The 19,564-nt window shown below is 37.3% G+C and overlaps 2 protein-coding genes across 8 annotated transcripts in view; both read left to right on the top strand.

Moving 5' to 3' along the window:
- mcf2lb (mcf.2 cell line derived transforming sequence-like b) overlaps positions 1-4,122 on the top strand; it is a 48,957-nt gene extending 44,835 nt beyond the window's left edge. For all 6 annotated transcript variants that reach the window (XM_030125173.1, XM_030125172.1, XM_030125174.1 and 3 more), the window contains 4 exons: positions 668-777; positions 3,084-3,196; positions 3,317-3,420; positions 3,513-4,122. In XM_030125173.1, the coding sequence (XP_029981033.1) occupies positions 668-777; positions 3,084-3,196; positions 3,317-3,420; positions 3,513-3,592 (407 nt within the window). In that variant the 3' untranslated portion in view covers positions 3,593-4,122. The remainder of the gene's footprint in view (positions 1-667; positions 778-3,083; positions 3,197-3,316; positions 3,421-3,512) is intronic.
- A 1,514-nt stretch (positions 4,123-5,636) lies between these two features.
- phf11 (PHD finger protein 11) lies at positions 5,637-19,278 on the top strand. 2 transcript variants are annotated; one of them, XM_030124051.1, is made up of 18 exons: positions 5,637-5,827; positions 8,962-9,066; positions 9,186-9,319; positions 9,414-9,442; positions 9,566-9,636; positions 9,787-9,872; positions 10,016-10,062; positions 10,143-10,207; positions 13,445-13,467; positions 13,687-13,760; positions 13,886-13,977; positions 14,107-14,114; positions 15,113-15,147; positions 15,255-15,313; positions 15,726-15,846; positions 15,946-16,281; positions 16,361-16,432; positions 18,448-19,278. In XM_030124051.1, exons 1-18 carry the CDS (start codon positions 5,705-5,707, stop codon positions 18,534-18,536), a joined length of 1,569 nt encoding a protein of 522 aa, XP_029979911.1. In that variant the 5' UTR covers positions 5,637-5,704; the 3' UTR covers positions 18,537-19,278. The 2 variants fall into 2 exon arrangements, with proteins under 2 accessions (XP_029979911.1, XP_029979910.1); XM_030124050.1 differs by having other exon boundaries at positions 10,140-10,207.
- The last annotated feature ends 286 nt before the right edge of the window (positions 19,279-19,564 follow it).

The raw sequence follows: 19,564 nt of genomic DNA, 5'->3' as shown, positions 1-19,564 counted from the left end.
CTTTTCAGATTTTATTTTGTCATTGCTTTCGTGTCCAGTCTTCAAATGTGTGTAATTTGGTAAAAATCAGTTATCTTAAGTGGAATAAGGTCTGTAAAAACCCTACTGGATTATAAGGAAAATTCATTGTCAAAACATTCATGAAAGAATTCCATTAAATGACAACTTTTTAGAGATGCATCCTTCTCAAAAGGCTGATACTGAAAACATATAATGATCTTATGGAATTTAATGCACTGTTGTATATTAAACAACTCAACAGCTTATGTAAAATCAGCTTTAAACACATTAATGCATCAGTAGTATCAACCCAGAAACAGCAGGACCTTTAAGCACACTTTGGTGGTTTTACTTAAGTAAGGTTTCAAGTTTCACAGTGTGGTGTAAGTACTTTACTTAAGTAATGGATATAAATATTTCTTCATATAGAAAATACACTGATGTGTAGCTGCATGCCCATCTCTACTGAGTTTTCGGTTATAGGACTGGTTATTATGGGATGTTGCCTGGGGTCGCCTGTCCCTTATTCTTCTCTATTCAAACTGTCTGTAGTTCTTCCTCCTGCTCACACTTGTAGATCTCTCACTGCAGGTCCTCCACATTCTGGATCATCCAAAACTAAATACTGTAAAATCCACATCTGCATCTTCCTCTTCTTTTTTCTCAGGCTGGAGTAAAGCTTCTCTCTCACTGGATGCCTCAGAAGAGCATGACGGTTATTCCAGCGCAGAGGATCCTCTGAACTCTGACCCAGAGGACGACAACGGCAAGAAGCTGGTGAGTCAAGATGTGGAACAAACATTCATCAAACTGATGATGTTGCACATGTTACATTTCAGTGGAATGTGGAGGATTTGTTTGGGTGTGTTTGATTTTTTTTTTTTTTTCACCTTAATGTTGTGTGACCATGTTGACACTTTAATGTACTATCCTTGGATTTTGTATTCGCTGCAATCCAGAGATATACATAGAATTATATACATTATTTTAACTATAGGATGTTATAAACTTGGCTGATCTTGAATAACAAATGTATTTTTTTGATAACAGATCGCAACAGATCATATTGACAAATTTTTACCATCAACACTAATTTAACCTCTTTACACATACAATATACCTTTTGATTCTCAGTGACAATTGCTACATCCTGTCTCTGAATTAACGTTGAGCATAACAACATTAACCCATAAAGACCCAGTGCTACTTTTGTGGCAGTTCCCAAGTGAATATTTCTGTTTATTTAACCTTTCTTAAGTGATTTATGACCATTTATTCTAATATTATCTCTGTATTTTCCAATTGTTTAGTGAAACTCATGTGTTTTCCTATATTTAATTCACTGTTCATCTAGATGTTCATAAAAAAAATGTGATTAAAGTTGATGGTTATCATATCAGAAACAGAGAAAAGTGAAGAAAAACTCACTTTTCCAGCAAATATATCATTAACTGAACATAAACCAAGTGTGTCCATCCACTGTCATTGATCCAACTTCATGGATTTTACTGGTGAATCAATGTTGTAGAAGATGACAGTGTTTCCACGTTCACTACGGAGCCTCTGAACGTCCACATGGGTCATATCTGATGACCATGAAAAGATGACAAACTGCATTTTACACCAATTATTTACACATATTGATAGGATTAGTGGATCAACAGGTATTAAACAGTTTAGATCACTAGATGCTTTTGGTCACCTGCGGATGTTTGAGTCTTTAAGGGTTAAATCAAAACATATTCCACACTTCTTTTAATTATTTCTCATCATATTAAATAGAGGATAAACTTAATCTAGTATTACATTACACTATTCACATGAGCTAGCAGTAATTAATACAGTATAATACATATTGTAACAGTCATAACTTAATTTTAGTGTCATTTAAAGTCATATTTCTTTGTATATTTGACAAATTTGTCAGTAGGTTTAACACTTCAGGTGGTCTGACTCACCGTTAGGAGTCTGTTTAATTTTAGTACCCTGCCCCCTGAAGGGGAGGCAAGGGGTATTGTTTTTGTTTGTTTGTTTGTTTGTTAACAGTCTAACAACAAAACTATTGGTTGAATTCATACCAAATTTGGTTTATAGATTAACAGTGACCCAGAATAGATCTCAATACATTTTGGGAAAAGTAGGTCAAAGTTCAAATTTTTTATGATTTTTTTCAAATCTTTTTTTCCCCCCATTTACTTATAATGGGTGAAATTTCAAATGTCTGTAACAGCAAAACTATTGCATGAATTCATACCAAATTGGGTTTATAGATTGCCAGTGACCCAAAATAAATGTGATTACATTTTGGGAAAAGTAGGTCAAAGTTCAAATTTTTAATGAATTTTTTATATCTTTTTTTTTTCTCCCATTTACTTACATTGGGTGAAATTTCTACAAAAACATAGATTTTGTTTCAATTTACTTCAAACTTGGCACATATATAGAGGCAATTAATATGCTGACATCAGCTGGATCCATGCCAAAATAAGCTACAGTACATGCGAGGGGCAGGATTTGTTGTGCCTGGCACCACTTGTTTCTTGTTTTTCTTTGTCTGTTTCATTATCCTTCCTCTCTGCTTCCCACCTGTTACCATCCTCCTCACGACAAAAAACATTAACTGTAACCGCATGCTGAACATGGCAGTTTTTTAGAGATTTTTGGGTGGTGTTATACGTCAGGGCTTGTTAGTTCTTTGTGGTTTTTTGCAGATATTTAGCTGTTTTGAATCCAAGGCTCGTCTCCACACGTGCAAATGTTCCACCAAAACAAGTTACAAAGACAAAGCCACAGTCACAGCATCTGTGGGTTTGGACCACCCAAAAAATACAAACAGTCCAGGAGGTTTTTTCCCACTTCCTGAATGGTAATAGGTCCAATCTGCCCTTTCCCCAGATCAGTGTTAAAATGAAGTGCAAGACCAACCTGCGTCTTAAACTACACACAGTCATCTCATTCACTGTAAAGAATATTAACCAGTCCAACGTCAACTCCACTAGTAGTAGTCTGATGATGTCTTCAGCGTGTAAAACATGTTAATTAGGTTCCTTTTCTGTTTCTTTTCTTGTGTTTTGCATGAACAGTGTGCTGGTAAATACACAGTAATGGCAGACTATGATGGAGACAGCGTTCAGGAGCTCTCAGTGAAGAGTGGAGACATGGTTGAGCTCATCAAAGAGGGAGATGATGGCCACTGGTGAGAATATAACTTTACTGGCGACGTTGGGGAAAAAAACATAAAAACATAACAGCCAAAATGCATAGGTGCTGTTGTTAGAGTCAAATCATTCAGGTTACATTATCTGTCGTCACACAGGTTGGTTCGTAACCTGAGCACGTCTAAGGAGGGTTGGATTGCTGCTTCTAATCTCATCACCATTATCGGAAAGTCCATGTCTTGCCAGTCGCTCACCAGCTCAGGTAAGCAAACGGGTAATTCTCAAATAAGATAAGACACTGGAAAACAAGAGCATATGTTATAATCATTTATTTTTAATTTGTGTGTGTAACAGAAGGCAGTGGCTCTGGAAACCTCAGCTCCTCGTCCAGCTGCAGCGAGACCTACACGAGTTTCTCTGACATCAAACCCTGAGCTCCTCCTCCTCCTCCTCCTTCTCCTCCTCCTCCTCCTCCACCTCTTTGGCACTTTCTTCACAACCAAACTGCCCTCTTGAATGCTAGCATCATGTGACTGTCTGTGCTGTATTGCCAACATCAGTACCCATAAGACATCTGTCAACTTTCCACTGAAAATAATATTTTTTCATCTTTTTTAAATCACGCACATCCACAGAATATTCACATAACAGCACATGTTGCAGATTTTCAGTGAAAATGCTCACATGTGAACACTTTACAGACAGTTATTTCACAGTATATTAATGTCAGCCTACTCTAGTCATACAATTGTCTGTTTTCATGAGCATCTGTGTGAGTATAATGTAATAGATGTATGAATGGGCCAGCGGGACTGTTCTCAGCTAATGCATCTATTTGTGCTAAAAGTGGGAAAGGTTATTCATCATGTCGTATGTTCATGACAGTTCCATCTCGCCAGTTTGGGTTAATCTGCACTAACTCACACAGGAGTTTATAATTTCACTGTTACTGTATGTATGTATATATATATATAAGAAAGAAAGATATAAATGTTTACGGCTTAATTAGCAGTGATGAATGTCTCAGTGTTCAAACAATTAAATCTCTACATTTTCCCTTTAACTTTTTATTTATTTCCAGGAAATGATAAAACCCATTTGTTCATTAATGTTTCATTATTATAAATTGCTTGTCACCTCTGCTCATACAGCATATTTTTGTTTTTACGTTTGTCTTTGTTGTTCTGCCGTCAGCTTCCCAGAGCTGCTGTCTTTTGGGTGTTTTGACTTCATGGTCTAGACTCTGTCTCCTCCAGGTTAAAAATGTTTGTCATTGTGAATAATCAGAGACCACTGTATAGCCCTAACTTATTCCCTGTGGAGGGATCATGGTCTGAATGTAGATATTGTTCATTATCTGTCTGTCATGAAATGTTTGTTATTGGAAATGCTATATTGTATATTAAGTATGGTGACGTCACGACTTTGTGACTCGTCTGTTTTTTTTTTGTTTTTTGTTTTTTTACATAAACGACTTGTGATAATTCAAACGTTGTCCTTCTTTTGTTATAGTTGAGCTTGTCTGTATGTAAAACTAAAATATTTGATTCTGGAAGAAGTGTACTATTCTTAGGTTTTTGTATTTTTAATTCTCTCTGTAACAAATACTGATCCATTATCTGGAAAGTGAAAGCCACCTCAAAGATTTCTACAATGTAGTGGGGCTAATTTTGCAGTGAAATGACCGAGGAGCTGAAACGAAAGTGAAACTAATCAACACGGTTGGGTTGCCAGATTTGTTAAAACCTCATGCTTTTTCATGAGGTTTTCATGCTTTCAGTAACTTTGTTTTACAGTTTCAGTCCTTGTAATGCTTCCATAATGTAGAACATAGGGTACACATGAGACTCATAGTTTAGAAAGAGGGTAGAATAACAGAGAGTATAATACACAACGCAGAACAACAGAATACAGTAGAAAGGAATAATACTATAAAGTAATAAGCAGTGTTGGAAGTAAGTATTGGACCACTGTAACAGAGCACTGAAAGTCAACATTTGTGCCATCTAAGTTTTGATTTATGAAAATGTGAAATCTCTGAAAAGACACATGAAATGTTTACACTACATATTAAATAAAGAAATAAGCTAAAAAATAATCAGTAACAAATAACACATAAATCAAGAGCATCTGCTGAAGAAAAGTATTTTGAGAAACAGAACTTCAACAGAAAATCAGTGGTTGTCCAATAATTTACAGATAAAAACAGATGTAAAAACACAGAATGGAGATTATGTGTACTACTGCATTTAGGTATTTTATTTCAAGTCATTTTCCAGGTATGGTGGTGTCACTTCTTTAGTTTTAATTCATCACAGTGAAATGACTTAAAATTGGTCTCCTTGTTAACTCTTCCTTACCACATCCCGTTCTCGTGAGATTTGAGTAACGCGTGGCGGTTTTTTTAAGTTGCCGACCACGTAGAAGGGGGATATTTGTAGCAAAACATGGCAACTCCTAAAAAATGTGCGGCAAAGATACTACATGAGTACTGTCAGTGTTCTTTACCTCAGGTTCATGACATTTAACGTATACTTGTCGGCTGTATGAGTGTAAACATGAACCCCAGCCGTAAAGTCGCCTGTATCCTTTGCCAAAGGTCCGAGGAGACGAAGATAACCGGAGCTTTGTCGACCAAAGGTGACATCACAGCTCACCAGAACTGTTTGGTAAGATTTAGCACTTTGTGATTTTCAATGGAAGATGAAAACTATAAACCACACAGTCCTTTTTTTTTTCTTTTTTTTTTTTTTTTTATCTATAACTAGCTGAAATTAGCATGTTGTGTTTAAGAGCGTCAACGTCGAGCTAACATACCTGAGAAGTTTCACCTACAGTGTCTGCTTCAGTGTTGAGGACAAGACTGCATTTACAAATGAAAACATAGTGTACTTCCGGCAGTATAGTAGGCATTGTAATTTACATTTGCGATGATGTTTCTTTGGTTGATATATATATATATGTGTGTGTGTGTGTATATATGTGTGTGTGTATATATATATCTATATCTATATATATCTATATATATATATATATATATATATATATATATATATATATGTGTGTGTGTGTGTGTGTGTGTGTATATATATATATATATATATATATATATATATATATATATATATATGTATACATATATATATATATATATACGAGGGCCGTTCAATAAGTTCATGGGCTCACCCAGAACAGAACAACACAGACTGATAATTTCTATTTTATTTTTCAACATAATCTCCATTTACAGCAATGCACTTGGTCCATCGATGTTCAAGCATCACTATCCCATCACGAAAGAATGTAACATCCTGTATTATAACAAGCAGTATTTCTGGGTGAGGCCATGAACTTATTGAACAGCCCTCGTATGTATATATGAACAGGGTGTCCCATAAGTCTCCATACATGGGAAAAATAAACGTTTCTTGACATAAACCATTTTTATTTATATAATATGCTCTATATGACTGCCATTTTGTCGGGAACACATTTCAATGCGTGTCCTCCACTGCTGAAGAACTATAAAGAAGAAATATAAAGAAATACTTGTTAGAACCATATATGTATGGAATGTTTTATGTCTCCTATGTATGGAGACTTATGGGACACCCTATATGTGTGTGTGTCTATATATATATATATATGTATATATATATATATATATATATATATATATATATATATAGACATATATCACAGTAGAGATTGAAATCCAGTAGGATTCGTAATCCTACTAGGACAGATTGAAATTTTAGTTTGTCCTAGGACAAACTGAAATCCTATCTGTCCTAGGGTTAGGGGGTTAGGGGGGGTTGGGGGGGGGGGGGGGGGTAGGGTTAGGGTTAATCTTCAGATCCTAATTTCTTGTAGGATTTCAGTTTGTCCTAGGACAAACTAAAATTTCAATCTGTCCTAGTAGGATTTGTAATCCTACTGGATTTCAATCTCTACTGTGATATATATATATATATATATATATATATATATATATATATATATATATATATATATATATACACACACATATATGTACATATATACATATGTATATAGTAGCGAGCCACACTGATTGGTTTGTGCGAAGTCATGTGACTCATGTGGTTTGCAGCGTTACTGTGTCGTGATGGTGTCCTACGTTACATGTTGAAAATATGCGTTAAAAGTAGTTCGTGTTATGTGTTGTACAGTCATGGGGCTTCTTGTTGTGCCTATGGGGGAGAGCAGCTGAGTTGAGTGTGTGAAGGCAATTTTATAGTTTGACACCATGACTGAAAGGTCTGTACGGAAGTGTATTTCATTCACACTAAAAATTATCTGTGGTTCTGTTTTTCTGAAGCAACGAGATAATTATCTTGTAATTATGAGAAAAAATAAGTTTAAAAAAAGTCGGCTCTGTTTTTCTGAATTTACGAGATACTGTTTTCTGAAAAAAAAAAAAAAAATTTGCTCTGTTTTTCTGAGTTTACGAGATACTGTTTTCTGAAAAAAAATTAAATTCGGCTGTTTATCTGTGTCAGTGGGACAGTGGTCCCTGATCCAGGCAGGAGCTCCTTCTACCTGTGCTGCTGCTGAAAACCCTTCAGGGGAGTGTGAAGTTGTTTCCGTTCTCGTAACCAGCTCCGTTTACGGATCATGGAACTAGTTTTGTTTACAGAACTCAAAACCAAGCTGTGCTCCGACCTCCAAGCCCCGCTTCGCGCACGTATCAAGCCCTCCAAGTGCACCAGCGTGCAAGCCGGACAGGAGCCGGCGCTCGGAGCCCTTAACCCGCCTTCCTGCAGGGCACGACGCAGTGATGGGAGTTGGCATTAATGAAGTCAAATAAAATGACATTCCCCAGCATTAAAGAAAATATAAACAGCAGAAGAGTGCAAATGTGTATTAATTTATTTGTCGGACCTGATGGAAAGCATTAATCAGAACTAGATCCATGGAGGAGCGGCTTGGTGTCCCGGTTCACTGCAGTTTAGTGCCCCGCAGCTGGAGCAGAGCTGGACCGCTTCTGTAGAAGATCTGTTTTGCGGAGCAGTATCTGTTTTGGCCCGATGTGCGTTTGGACACTGGGACGGATCTGTCAAACGGCTTCGGGCTGAGTCGGGGTGCCATTCTGTTCCAGATCCGTCCTAGTATCTCTGTGTGTGGGGCTGAACCCCAGTTTGTGGGTGATTTACTAAGATTGCTTGCACAACTTTCAACAGGTGCAAAGTCTTGGCGAATGCCCTCTTTAAATGAGGGTTTTGCATGTGCCCAGATATGCTATCTGGGCGCAGAACATACATCCTTTTCAGAGCTGTTCTGACAGAATGCATTTTTAATAGGGCTGGGTATCCTGGCCAGTTTCCATAATTGATTCGATTTCGATTCATAAGGTTCTGAATCGATTAATCACGATTTGATTTGATTTGATCCAATATCGATTCGATTCAGTATTAATTTATTGATTCAGATTAATTTAGTGATATCAAAGTACAATTTTGAGTTGTAACCTGATTATTTGACTACCGCAGTCATACAACACACCAATACTGGTATCAATATTAATTGTTAGAAAGGAAATAAATATGATATTTCAGCAGTAAGTAGCTGAATTTGCTCTTAAATTATCAACAGGATAGAAACATACCCATGTTTCTACAGTGGCTCAGAACGGACTTCTTCATTATCTTTATTCTGTTTTACGGCTGGTGGCTTCTACTCACTGGGGTGGGGTGGGGGATTACTCAACCAAATGTTGTGAGGATGGACTTCTGTTTGTTATTATTGACATATGTCTTTCACTTGCATTGTTTGTGTTTTACAGTTGTTTTCATCTGGTATTTATTGCCAAAATTCACCACAGTTTGACGATCTGTTTGGTTTTTCTGTGGAGGATGTGGCGAATGAGGTGAAACGTGGAAACAAACTGGTAAAGAAATTAATTATTATTATTGACAGAATATTTTCCCCACCTCAGATGTGAATGCACTCAACTTCAGTTGTTAATTGTGGCCTCTATGTCAAGTGTAACTCATTTGTTTGCATTAGATTTGTAAGAAATGCAAGAAAAAAGGTGCCACTGTGGGGTGTGAAGTGAAACGCTGCAAGAAATCCTACCACTACCCATGTGCCGTTGAAGAGAGAGCGAAGAGTGTCGAGGATGAAACCAAAGGCCATTACAAGTTAGTTAGCTGTGTTTACTGTTTTACAAAACCTGTTTTATGTAAAGTGTATTGAGTCTAAATATTTGTTTGTCTTTTTGTTCCAAAAAACAAGGTTGTACTGCTTGAAACATTATGAACAAGGTAGATGGACACCTCTACTGGTTTGCATTTACTGTTCTCTCATGTGTATTTTTTTTTTTTTTTTTTTTTTAATCAATGAATGATCAATTAATGCATCTTAATCTTTTTCCTTTATATGACCAGAAAGAAATAATTCTCTAAATGGGATCAACGCATCATCATCCAAAAAATCAAGTAAAGCAGCATCAGACAAGGTTTGAACTGTTAAACATTTTAAAGTTACATTTTGTGATTAAATCGTAAATTAATTAAAATGATCCCTCGTCTTGCTGAACATTTTTATTTAAATAATTGATGCAGTGGTGAAAACTTCAGATTCAACTGGTAACATTTCTTTTTTTCAGTTTTATTCCCATAAGGTTTATTGCCCAACATGTAAAAACACTGAGGGAAGTATCCTGTTGGAGAATCTGGATAACAACCTTATAAAGTGGGTGGATTTATTTTTTGTTTGTTTTTCTCTTCTACTTCATCAGATCTTGATAATTGTATTTTAAATGTATTTTTTTCTTTTCTTTATGTGACAGTATCTAACCATATTGTAATAGCAGTTTCTTTTCTTTTTTTCTTCAGGTCTTACTGTGTAAATCATGCACCTTCATCAAGTAAGAACAAGAATGGTAAGCCTTTGACTGGCCTCATCATCTGTGTAAAGTGATGTTTTTTTCTCTCTACAGTTTTGCTTTCTTTCCTGTAGCAGGTGGGTCGTCTGTTTACAGCAGTGCTTCAGACTCATCCAGCAGTACAAAACACATCCCTTACAAGGTACACACACTATCCATAGTCACCTTAAGTAAAGCTTTTTTATCCATTTAAGCTGTGACATCATTTATTGAGTCCATAAACCACATCCAGCTGTCGTTCTGCCACTTGACATGTGATGATAAACAACAGAAGCAGTAAGTGAAGCAGATAAGTGAAGTTCCAATTCTTAAAGGTACAGTGTGTAACTCCCTTACCCTAGGTGGCAACAGATACTTGAATCAGTGCAAAGACAGCGTGATTTCTCTGTTAAGTGTTGGGCTTCCCTAACGGCTGGCACTTTGGGACAAAAAGCCTTGGCTGTATCTTTCACGATTTTCGAATACTTCATTTCCACAACCTGCCAAAATATTAAGCACTTCAACTTCTCTGTCATCACTTCCATCAACCTGATCTCACAGAATTCCATGTAATGGCGCATAATGACCACGGACCTAGGGCTGCATGATATTGGAAAAAACTGACATTGAAATTTTTTTAACTCTGCGATATATATTGCGATATGAAAAAATACTCAGGAGGATATACACTCACAGTTAGTGAAAACTTTGAGACCATATTTTTCAACATAATTTTTATTTTGAAACCCTAAACTGGAATTTTTTCATATGAATCATATTTTTAGGATATTGGCATACAGAAACAAAAATCTAAAGTTTCAAGAATAATTTCAAAACAAAAAACTTAACAAAAGAAAATGGCACCTGCCAAACACAAAGTCACAACAGTCAATACTGGGTATGGCCTCTGTTTGCTTCGATGCAGGCGGCGATTCGTTGGCGCATGCTTCGAACTAGGTGTCACATGGTGTCCTATTCCACTCTTGCTGTAGTGCCTGGATCAGCTGCTGCCTGGCTACGCCTGGCTATATGACTGTAGCTCAAACCGGCCTCCACCATACCCAGTGCCCAGAGACGTTGTTCACGTGATAGACGTGGCGTGATGCTGTTCACTGGACTAACAATGGTGGCCGTTTTTGGGCCTTTATATAGGCCTTCAAAACCAATCCTCAAATTGTGCAGATACCCACTGAGTATTGCTCAATGTGTATTTGGTCCACTTTTGGACATGTGCAATGAACCGTGACAACATGACAACTCATCATTATCTCAACTACCCGAGCACTAAGTCATCAATAAATCCACAATGAATAATTACAACCCCCCTACAAGTAGAAATATGCATACATTTCTACCTCAAAGTTTCTATTGACTGTCAGTATAATAGCTGTGTGATAGTGACATAAAAGGTCAAAAAAATTTGTTGTGTTTCCTCTCATGGTGACAAGTGCAAGACACTATCGACACAGAACATGTGTTTCAGTATCATTCTTCTTGTAGTCAAAATAATTCCCGATAACTGAAGTTGCTTTTCTTTTTGGCACCAAGTCTTTGTTTTCAGTGATTTTCTCTTGTTCGTTGCTCATTTTTTAATGTCATTACCAGCGACTCACTCCATGTGCAGGGGCGTGGTCTGCTTCAACAAACTGATTAAGAACGCTTGTGATTGGTGGATCGCAGGTACCCAGGTTGAACATAGATGAGAACACGTTGAGTTCTTTTGCCTCCTACATCACAGGACCTGTAATGTGACTTTTGCGATGATGATGCTCAAACAATATATTGTGCTGCTCTACACAGACCCCTACCTCAAAATCTGTGGTGGTATCACGGAGTCACCTAAAAGTGATACCAATGTAAGTCAGTGGCAGGCATCAGCCGTGGTCCATGCACAGATCCCCTTTTTCAAATATAACCATGCATGGACCACGTAAGATGAGTGATCCCGATGCAGTTACATTTGAAAAAGGGGATCTATGCGTGGACCACAGCTGATGCCTACCACTGACTTACATTGGTATCACTTGTGCAGGCCCATCACAGAATTTCCGGAGATTAAGATATGGAGAAGCCCGCCCCATTCTGCAGGCGACTACTTTGATTTTTCTCCTCTGTAGGCTCATGTAGGGAAAAAAATGGCGTCGATATTGGCAGCGTGCAGCAAGCAGTATCTGTGCTATATATATTTTAAGAGGTTTTTCTAAGTTAAATGTAATTGAACTATTTTTTTTTTTGACTGATTGAGCGCTATTTTTCAATTATAATCAATAATTAGATTGATTACTGGAAAGAACACTATAAAAATCCTACACACTGTACCTTTAAAGAAATAAGAAAAAAAGGTTGGTACTAGTTAACATAATTAGCTAACTAACTGGATCTTTGTGAATTTCCTGATGTAGAAGATGGTGCTGTGTTTGTCAGTTGTTTATTTGTATTGTCCTGTTCAGGGAAAGGTAAATAAAGTAGTGATTTATGTCAACATACACATGGACAAAGTGAAGCGATGCATTGCAGTAAACAAAAACACTCTAAATCGCTGTCTGCCGCAGGTAAAACACCAACTATGTAAACTACGCCAATCACTGCATTCGAGGAAGCCTCTTATACCATTGCCACTGTTGCATTTGTTGCCATGGTAATGGTACATGATGCTTGTAGCATTATACACATGCTAGAACTTCAGCTAACAGCTCAACAAAACCGATTTTCAGAAAACAGAGCTCAACCCAGACAAAAATATCAAAAACTATCTAACAGTCTGAGACCAGCGTACGTCATGAATTATTTCATAAAACAACAAGAAAAGCACTCAGAGAGCGCAGATCTTCGCCAAGACAGATCTGCCCCCCGATCACCACCAAAATTTAATCATTTCTTCCTTGTGCCACTATCAACATTTCCTGAAAATTTCATGAAAATCCATCCATAACTATTCGAGTTACCTTGCTAACAAACAAACACGCACGCACACAAAGCAAAGTGATCATAGTACCTCCTGGCAGAGATAACAACAGACCACTGAGACAAACTTTGCACCTCTAAGCTAACACTAAGCAGATCCAACAGTGCAGGTATTATTTCTCTACCGCTAAAAGTCACTGAACGAGACAAAGAAGAACAGTGTTTTTTGATCATAACTTGGTTTCTTATGAATGAAGCTTCTGCTAATCTGGGCTACATTGAAATGATTCCGGACAGAAACTAATTTCCCAGGGTTTAACAGGAGAAATGAATTTAACCCCTTCTGAGCCATAACTGGGTCCTGACTGAAGAAATAACTTAATACTAATCTACCATAGACTCCTATATTGGAAACCAGAAATTAGTTTGATGCAAAATGATGCCAAACTTAACAAACAGATGATAATTTTAATGATTTTTCTTTTACTTTTGACAGAGACAGCACAGTTTTGACGACGAGTAAGTGTTTGATCATTCTGAGCTGCATGTTTTCAGTTCTGTGCACTACAGGTAGATAATATCTGCATTCTTCTAGAAAGTGGTGGACATTTTATATGTGAAGTTGCACTATGTATGATACTTACCATTTTTCTTTTGCAGTTTGTGCTGCTTATATAATGCTTAGAATGGTGTAAGGAGCTTATTGTGATGCTATTTGATCTTTATTCTGTGTCACAGAGAGGAGGTTACCCCCTCCAAACGTAACTTTAAAGGCTGGACAAGGAGGATGTCAGATGATTCGACCAATTCAGGTACATCGTCATACAGCATAAAACTTGTTTAAGCTGTTTTGTGTTAATGTATTAATTGGGCCCTTTTCCCTCATTGGGGTAGTAGCTACAATAATTACACTCTGAATTTTGTGACTCTTCCACAGAGTTGGGTGAATCTGACAAAGAACCCATGAGTATATTTGCTCCCCTAGACTCAGATTTAGAGGAGAACGCCAACTCAGTCCCCAAGGGTCAGGTGAGTGTCCTCTTTGGTTTTATTTCAGACAAATATAATCATCAGAGGCTGAAAACCATCTGTAAACTCACATCATTTTTTTTTTTTTTACCTTTCATTCTTTTCCACATCACTGTCACCTACGTCCAGTTTATCAGGTATGTTCAACCTCATTGTACTTAATGTCAATTATATGGATAGAATTTCCAAAATGTGAAGATGAGTATTTTATGCTGTATTAATAAGGGCAATAATCTCTTATATCTGTGCTGTACATTGTAATCTGTGGTGTTTTTATACCCCCACCTGCCCATAGAGCGAGGGTATATAGGAATACCAGGGATTCCGTCCGTTTTTCTGTTCGCCCATCTGAGAATTTCGTCCAACCGATTTCTCAAAGACTATTCGGCAGACAAAGTGTGATCAGCCTGAAAGTTAAGACTTGGGCAGAATAATGTTTGTCTTGGGTTTGACTGAACTCCCCAAAAAAGACAAGAATTTAGTTTAATCTAGTTTACAATTATCTTTAATTTAAAATTCAAAATTAATCTCTAATGAGGCAAGTTAGAATAAAATATTTCTGCCTCTTCTCATGAAATGATTACAACAATGTGATTTATTCTTGATATAGTGTAACTTGGACTTAGTATGTAATCATTACACCAGGTGAAAGGTGATTACTGATGTGTATAAATAGGATTATAATAGAGGAAATGGGTTCCAGTTTTATGTGTATATACGGTACCTGTGAACTGTAAAATTGTATATATGGTCATTGTTGATATTCATTTAGCTATATAAATGATTTAACAAAGCAAAAATGTCAGTTCATTGGTTTTTCTAGAAATGTAGCGTATAGTTTTTGCTTTTTTTAAATTAATTTGCTTTTATTTTTTTATGCATGTCTGTGTATATAGCTGTATGTGTTTTTGCTTATGTATTTTACTTGAGATTTTTTTCATGAAGCACTTTTTGAAATCTTTCGGCAAAAAGTGTTGTATAAATAAACTTTACTATTGTTATATGTACATATTTTCTTTCATTTCTTAAATATTAACTAATTTAATTTCTTTCATTTAACACTCTGCCATAATATAACTTTCTAGTATAGTTGAATACAGAAGGAGGTAATTTTTTTGTTATGTTCTCCACACAGAAAACACAGTGAGAATTCCTCTGGACCAGCCTTAGGTAGGTTCCCACAGCAGGTTCAGAGAACATACACCAATGTACAAGCAAGGCATGGTGATGGTTTGACATGTGAATGGTTTTCAAACTCCTGTTCTTTGTATCTTTAGGAAATGAATGCGTAGATGAGAGCAGAAACAAGAATGAAGATGAAACAATCATACTGTCGGTCAGTGGTGACACTATAATTTACTATACATTTCAGTTTGCAATATTTGTAATATCTATATTAAATGAGTTTTTTTTTTGTTGGTCGAGAAAGAGAGTTGATTTTTCTTTCAAACATAAGTTACTCAGGATGATTCTGTACTTTTTTGCAATCACACATTCAGCTCTTGAGAAAAAAAAATAACACTGTTTATTGTAGAAATTACTGTCGACATATTTTCCAATCTAGAGAAAACGTGTTTTCCTATAGAGCATTTATCTAAGAAACTGACCAGAATGATTAAAATGAAGATCACATTCACCTCAGTCCTCAGAAACCTCATCTTATTGTTTTTTCCAGAGCTGTATAAGCTACGTGATCTTCAGCGAAGCGTTTAAGTTGTCTACCATGAAATGTGTTTGTTTCTCCTCAGGATGGTGAGTCAGAGAGTCTGCTGCTCCCTGTGGAGACCTGCATGTCTGACTCAACAAACAGTACAATCTCACATCATTCACAGCCAGTCGCAGTTCCCAGTGTGGCTTCCGTCAGGGATGGTAAAGCTTGTGCTCTCTGATTCAGTCTGATGTTTGATCAGGATGTGCAGAAAACTGTTGAACGATGAGCCTTAACAATGTCACATGATCTTTTCTCAGGTCCCAGTAAAAAGCAGGGCCGTGACAAAAGCCCTGAACCTGTGAACCATCCGGGTAAACATACATGTAGACCCCCCGAAAGCTCCAAAGCCCCTCCCTCTTCTCACCACTCTAGTCCATACGCTGTTACTGACTCGCATCCCCAAAGCAGCAGCTCAGCAGCGCCCCCTAAGTCCACCGCTGGACTTCCTGCTTGTGCGACCCAGCCGTTAGACTCCACAAGCTTCTGGAAATGGTGCAACACTGCCGGATGCACCGAGGCCATCTTCACCAGTTTCATTAATGAGATGACCGCTATCTCCAGGAGAATTCAGTCCGACCAGGCCACCCAGGAGGGTGAGAGATCAGGAAATGTGACCGTCACTGTTACTTGCTTCTCAATCCCAGAACATAACCGTTTTTCTTTTTCCCACAGATTATGACGTTGCTCTTAAAGTCATGAAGGGTTCTGGGAAACTGGGAGAGCTCGTAGCCAAACAGCAGGAAGGTAAAGCGAACTCTAAACAGCACCAGCCCCAAAGATAAAGCTAGAGAAACTAATAAATACACACACTAGACACATGCTGTTATTATGTGTCCAATATGAGAGTAGAGGTAGTTTAACAGTGAATTCTTTTAATCCAATCTGGTGTTGCCAAGAAAAAACTCTTCTCAAAAGTCTGATTATGGTCACATTTCCAGTGGTGTGGACTTTTTAGTAGCCAAGAAGACTTTTTCATTATTTCACATCATGTGATATCAAAGTATGTCTTATTTGAATCATTACATTCTTCATATAACCAGGTGAAAGATTAAAATCTCTTTTCCCAGTTGTGGCATCAGCATGGGCCACTCACTTTTTACTGGCAGACTAATGAGAGCTAAGACCTTTGTTACTATGGTAACAGTCAGGTTGTGAACAGCTTCCAGTGATGGTTTAGGAAAACCAAAGATATTAAAGGTAATAGGTTCCAGTCTTGTATGTTTTACTGTTGATGAGACATTTACAAGATGTTCTTTCAGTCTGGTTATATTTACCTTTGGTTTTTATCATATAAGAAAAGATATAAAAATGTCTGTGTGTTTGGTTCATGGTTTGGCTGCATTGACTGTACAGCTGTTGAGAATGATCTGTACCTGCTGCAACACTTCAGAATGTCAGTTGTTTCACAAAATGGTCATTTAGTTATAAACAGAGGTTATCAGGTGTTGTCGTAATTTGCCAGTCTGCGGTTTAGATGTTAAAGATCATCACAGAGGATGAATCAAACAGTTTTGACCAAACAGTTGTTTATTCTTGGGACTGAGCCTCTTCTTCATCAGGACTCTATTCAGACAGATCAGAATCTGGTCTCTGTTCAAACACCTGTGTTATGTTTGCACATAAAGACTGGAATGTCGTGTCTTTAGTCAGAAAATCATTGGTAAGATTATATTGAGTGGATGGTGTGGTGATGTGGATTAAATGCGTTTTTGGGACTTGTTCAGTCGTCAACAGCCTCTTGCTGTAGAGTATGAAGGCTGTACTATGTGCCCAGACCTGCGGTCTCTTCACCTGGTGGCTCTCATCGGGCGGGGAGGCTGTGGGCCTGGGCCACAGGAGACCACCAGAGAGCCGACGTCAGTCTTCAAATTCTTCTCCACTTTCAGCCGTCTCCATGTTTCAGAAGCATCTCCTTGTTTTGTTTCTCACTTTATCACAATGTATTTGGGAATAATAAGAGGCCTTTTAGGTTTAGTAACGTCAGACATTTGTGATCAGAAATGTTCCAAGATGCAGTTCAGTGGGAACTGGCAATCTGGATGCTGAAACACTACTGACTTGGTGATTGGGAGATAGATGATGGGTGGAGCATCAGACCAAAACACAAAATGACAACATAAACATTGCTTGTGGGCTGACACTTAGCTTTTTAAATGTGAATATTCTGGCTGGACTACTACTGTCATTAATACCAGTATTTGAAATGAACACGATTCCTTAATGTCTGGTGACATTCAGGGCCATTTTATGATTACCTGGAACATAATTCTTTCATACAGCACCTTTAACTGGTTTAGAGACTTAATGGGGAAATAATGAAAGTTTCCTGAAGTGTTTCATGGTGTTTTAAAATCTGTTAAACTTCTCATTTATTTTCATGTTCTCCAAGGATGTGTGATCGCTGTGGTTTGTTTGTCAGCAGGATTAGCAAAAACTGCTGAACTGATTTTTGTGAAACTTTATGCAAAGGTAGGACAAGAAGCAGGTCCATAAAAACGATGGAGGCTGGAATTGCTTTTTCCATTGTTATCCCTAAGATAACTGAACTGAGACCAGACAGTTAAACGAACCAAATGGCGAGTGACAAAATGGAAGAAAACATGAGTCACAATTTGTTGTTTTATAGACTAGCGTTTTGGAACGAGAAGCAGGTCACACATGTTAAATTTCACAATTAAAATCGATGAATTTATTAAGCTTGAAGCATAACGGCTCTTTTTGTGATAATATGTGTATATTTGCTTAAATTGTGTTTACAGAGTTGAAGAAGAAACAAGAGGAGCTGCAGCAGGCGGCAGCAGCTCTGGATGAGGTGGCCTCAGCGCTCAGAAAATCACACCGATGTTAACGTATGAGCGCTTTTATGTTTGTATACAGTTTCTGTTTGTCATTGTACTGTAAGTTCATAGGAGGGCACACAGAAATACAATATCAGATACTGATATGTTCAAAGCACTGATACTTTGAAGGACAGTTGTGCAGTGAAATTTCAGTTTTTCAGTTATGTTTATAGAAATTAGCTTAAGAGTTCCAGCACAGAAAAAATATGGAGTTTTTTCATTAAGTAAAAATATGTTGAAAAAACTGTTATTTAAATCCTCTAACAAATGAGGAGCTGGTCGTAAAGTTCACATCCAGTCCTAAGAGTTTTCCAAGTTTATCAGAGTCTTTGTATGGAGTACTATTGTTTTTATAATACTGTTTTTAAGAAAAAATATATTTTAGTATTGAAGATAATTAATAGTATGTATGAATGTGTGTAATATGTTCTGGTGTGAATTTTAGGAAGGCGACAAAGCGTTCTGAATGTGCTTTTTTGGATCCTCTGTATTTGTGAGTCAACTACAAAGACTTGTGTGTTTTCCAGTCTGTATTTACAGTGATACCAGACTTTTTAGACGTGTTCATGTAAGAAAACTTGTCCGTCCTCATTATGTGTAAAAATGTGATCTCGGGAGCAATTGCGGTACGACTGTTTGCTTGGTGTCACAGATGAAAGGTGAAGGTCGCTGTGACCACAGCAACAGACATTCATCGATTAGTTGTTGAGCTGACAATAATCGATCAGTTTCAGTTACTCTGAAAGAAAAGAAAATACAAAGTTTTATCCATCATCTATATTATAAAAGCCAAGTGGCCTCTATGTGCTTGCATTTGTGTATGTATCTGGGGATTCACACAAAATCTGGAAAGAGCTGACTGCTGCAGTTTGGCATACTTATGTATTTTTGGTCAAGGAACAGACTAGCGAAAACAGCAAGTTAATAGGACCAATATTTTGGGAGATATTAGTCATTTTGGAATACAATAGCCTTACAATCATGTTGCTATACCCAGAACACTTTGGCGGTGACTGGTGGACAAATACGGTACAGC

Source organism: Sphaeramia orbicularis, chromosome 21 (genome assembly GCF_902148855.1).
Source record: "Sphaeramia orbicularis chromosome 21, fSphaOr1.1, whole genome shotgun sequence".
NCBI classification, from domain to species: Eukaryota; Metazoa; Chordata; class Actinopteri; order Kurtiformes; family Apogonidae; genus Sphaeramia; species Sphaeramia orbicularis.
Note: the sequence above shows the minus strand (reverse complement) of the source record. Positions and strands in the feature narration are given on the sequence as shown.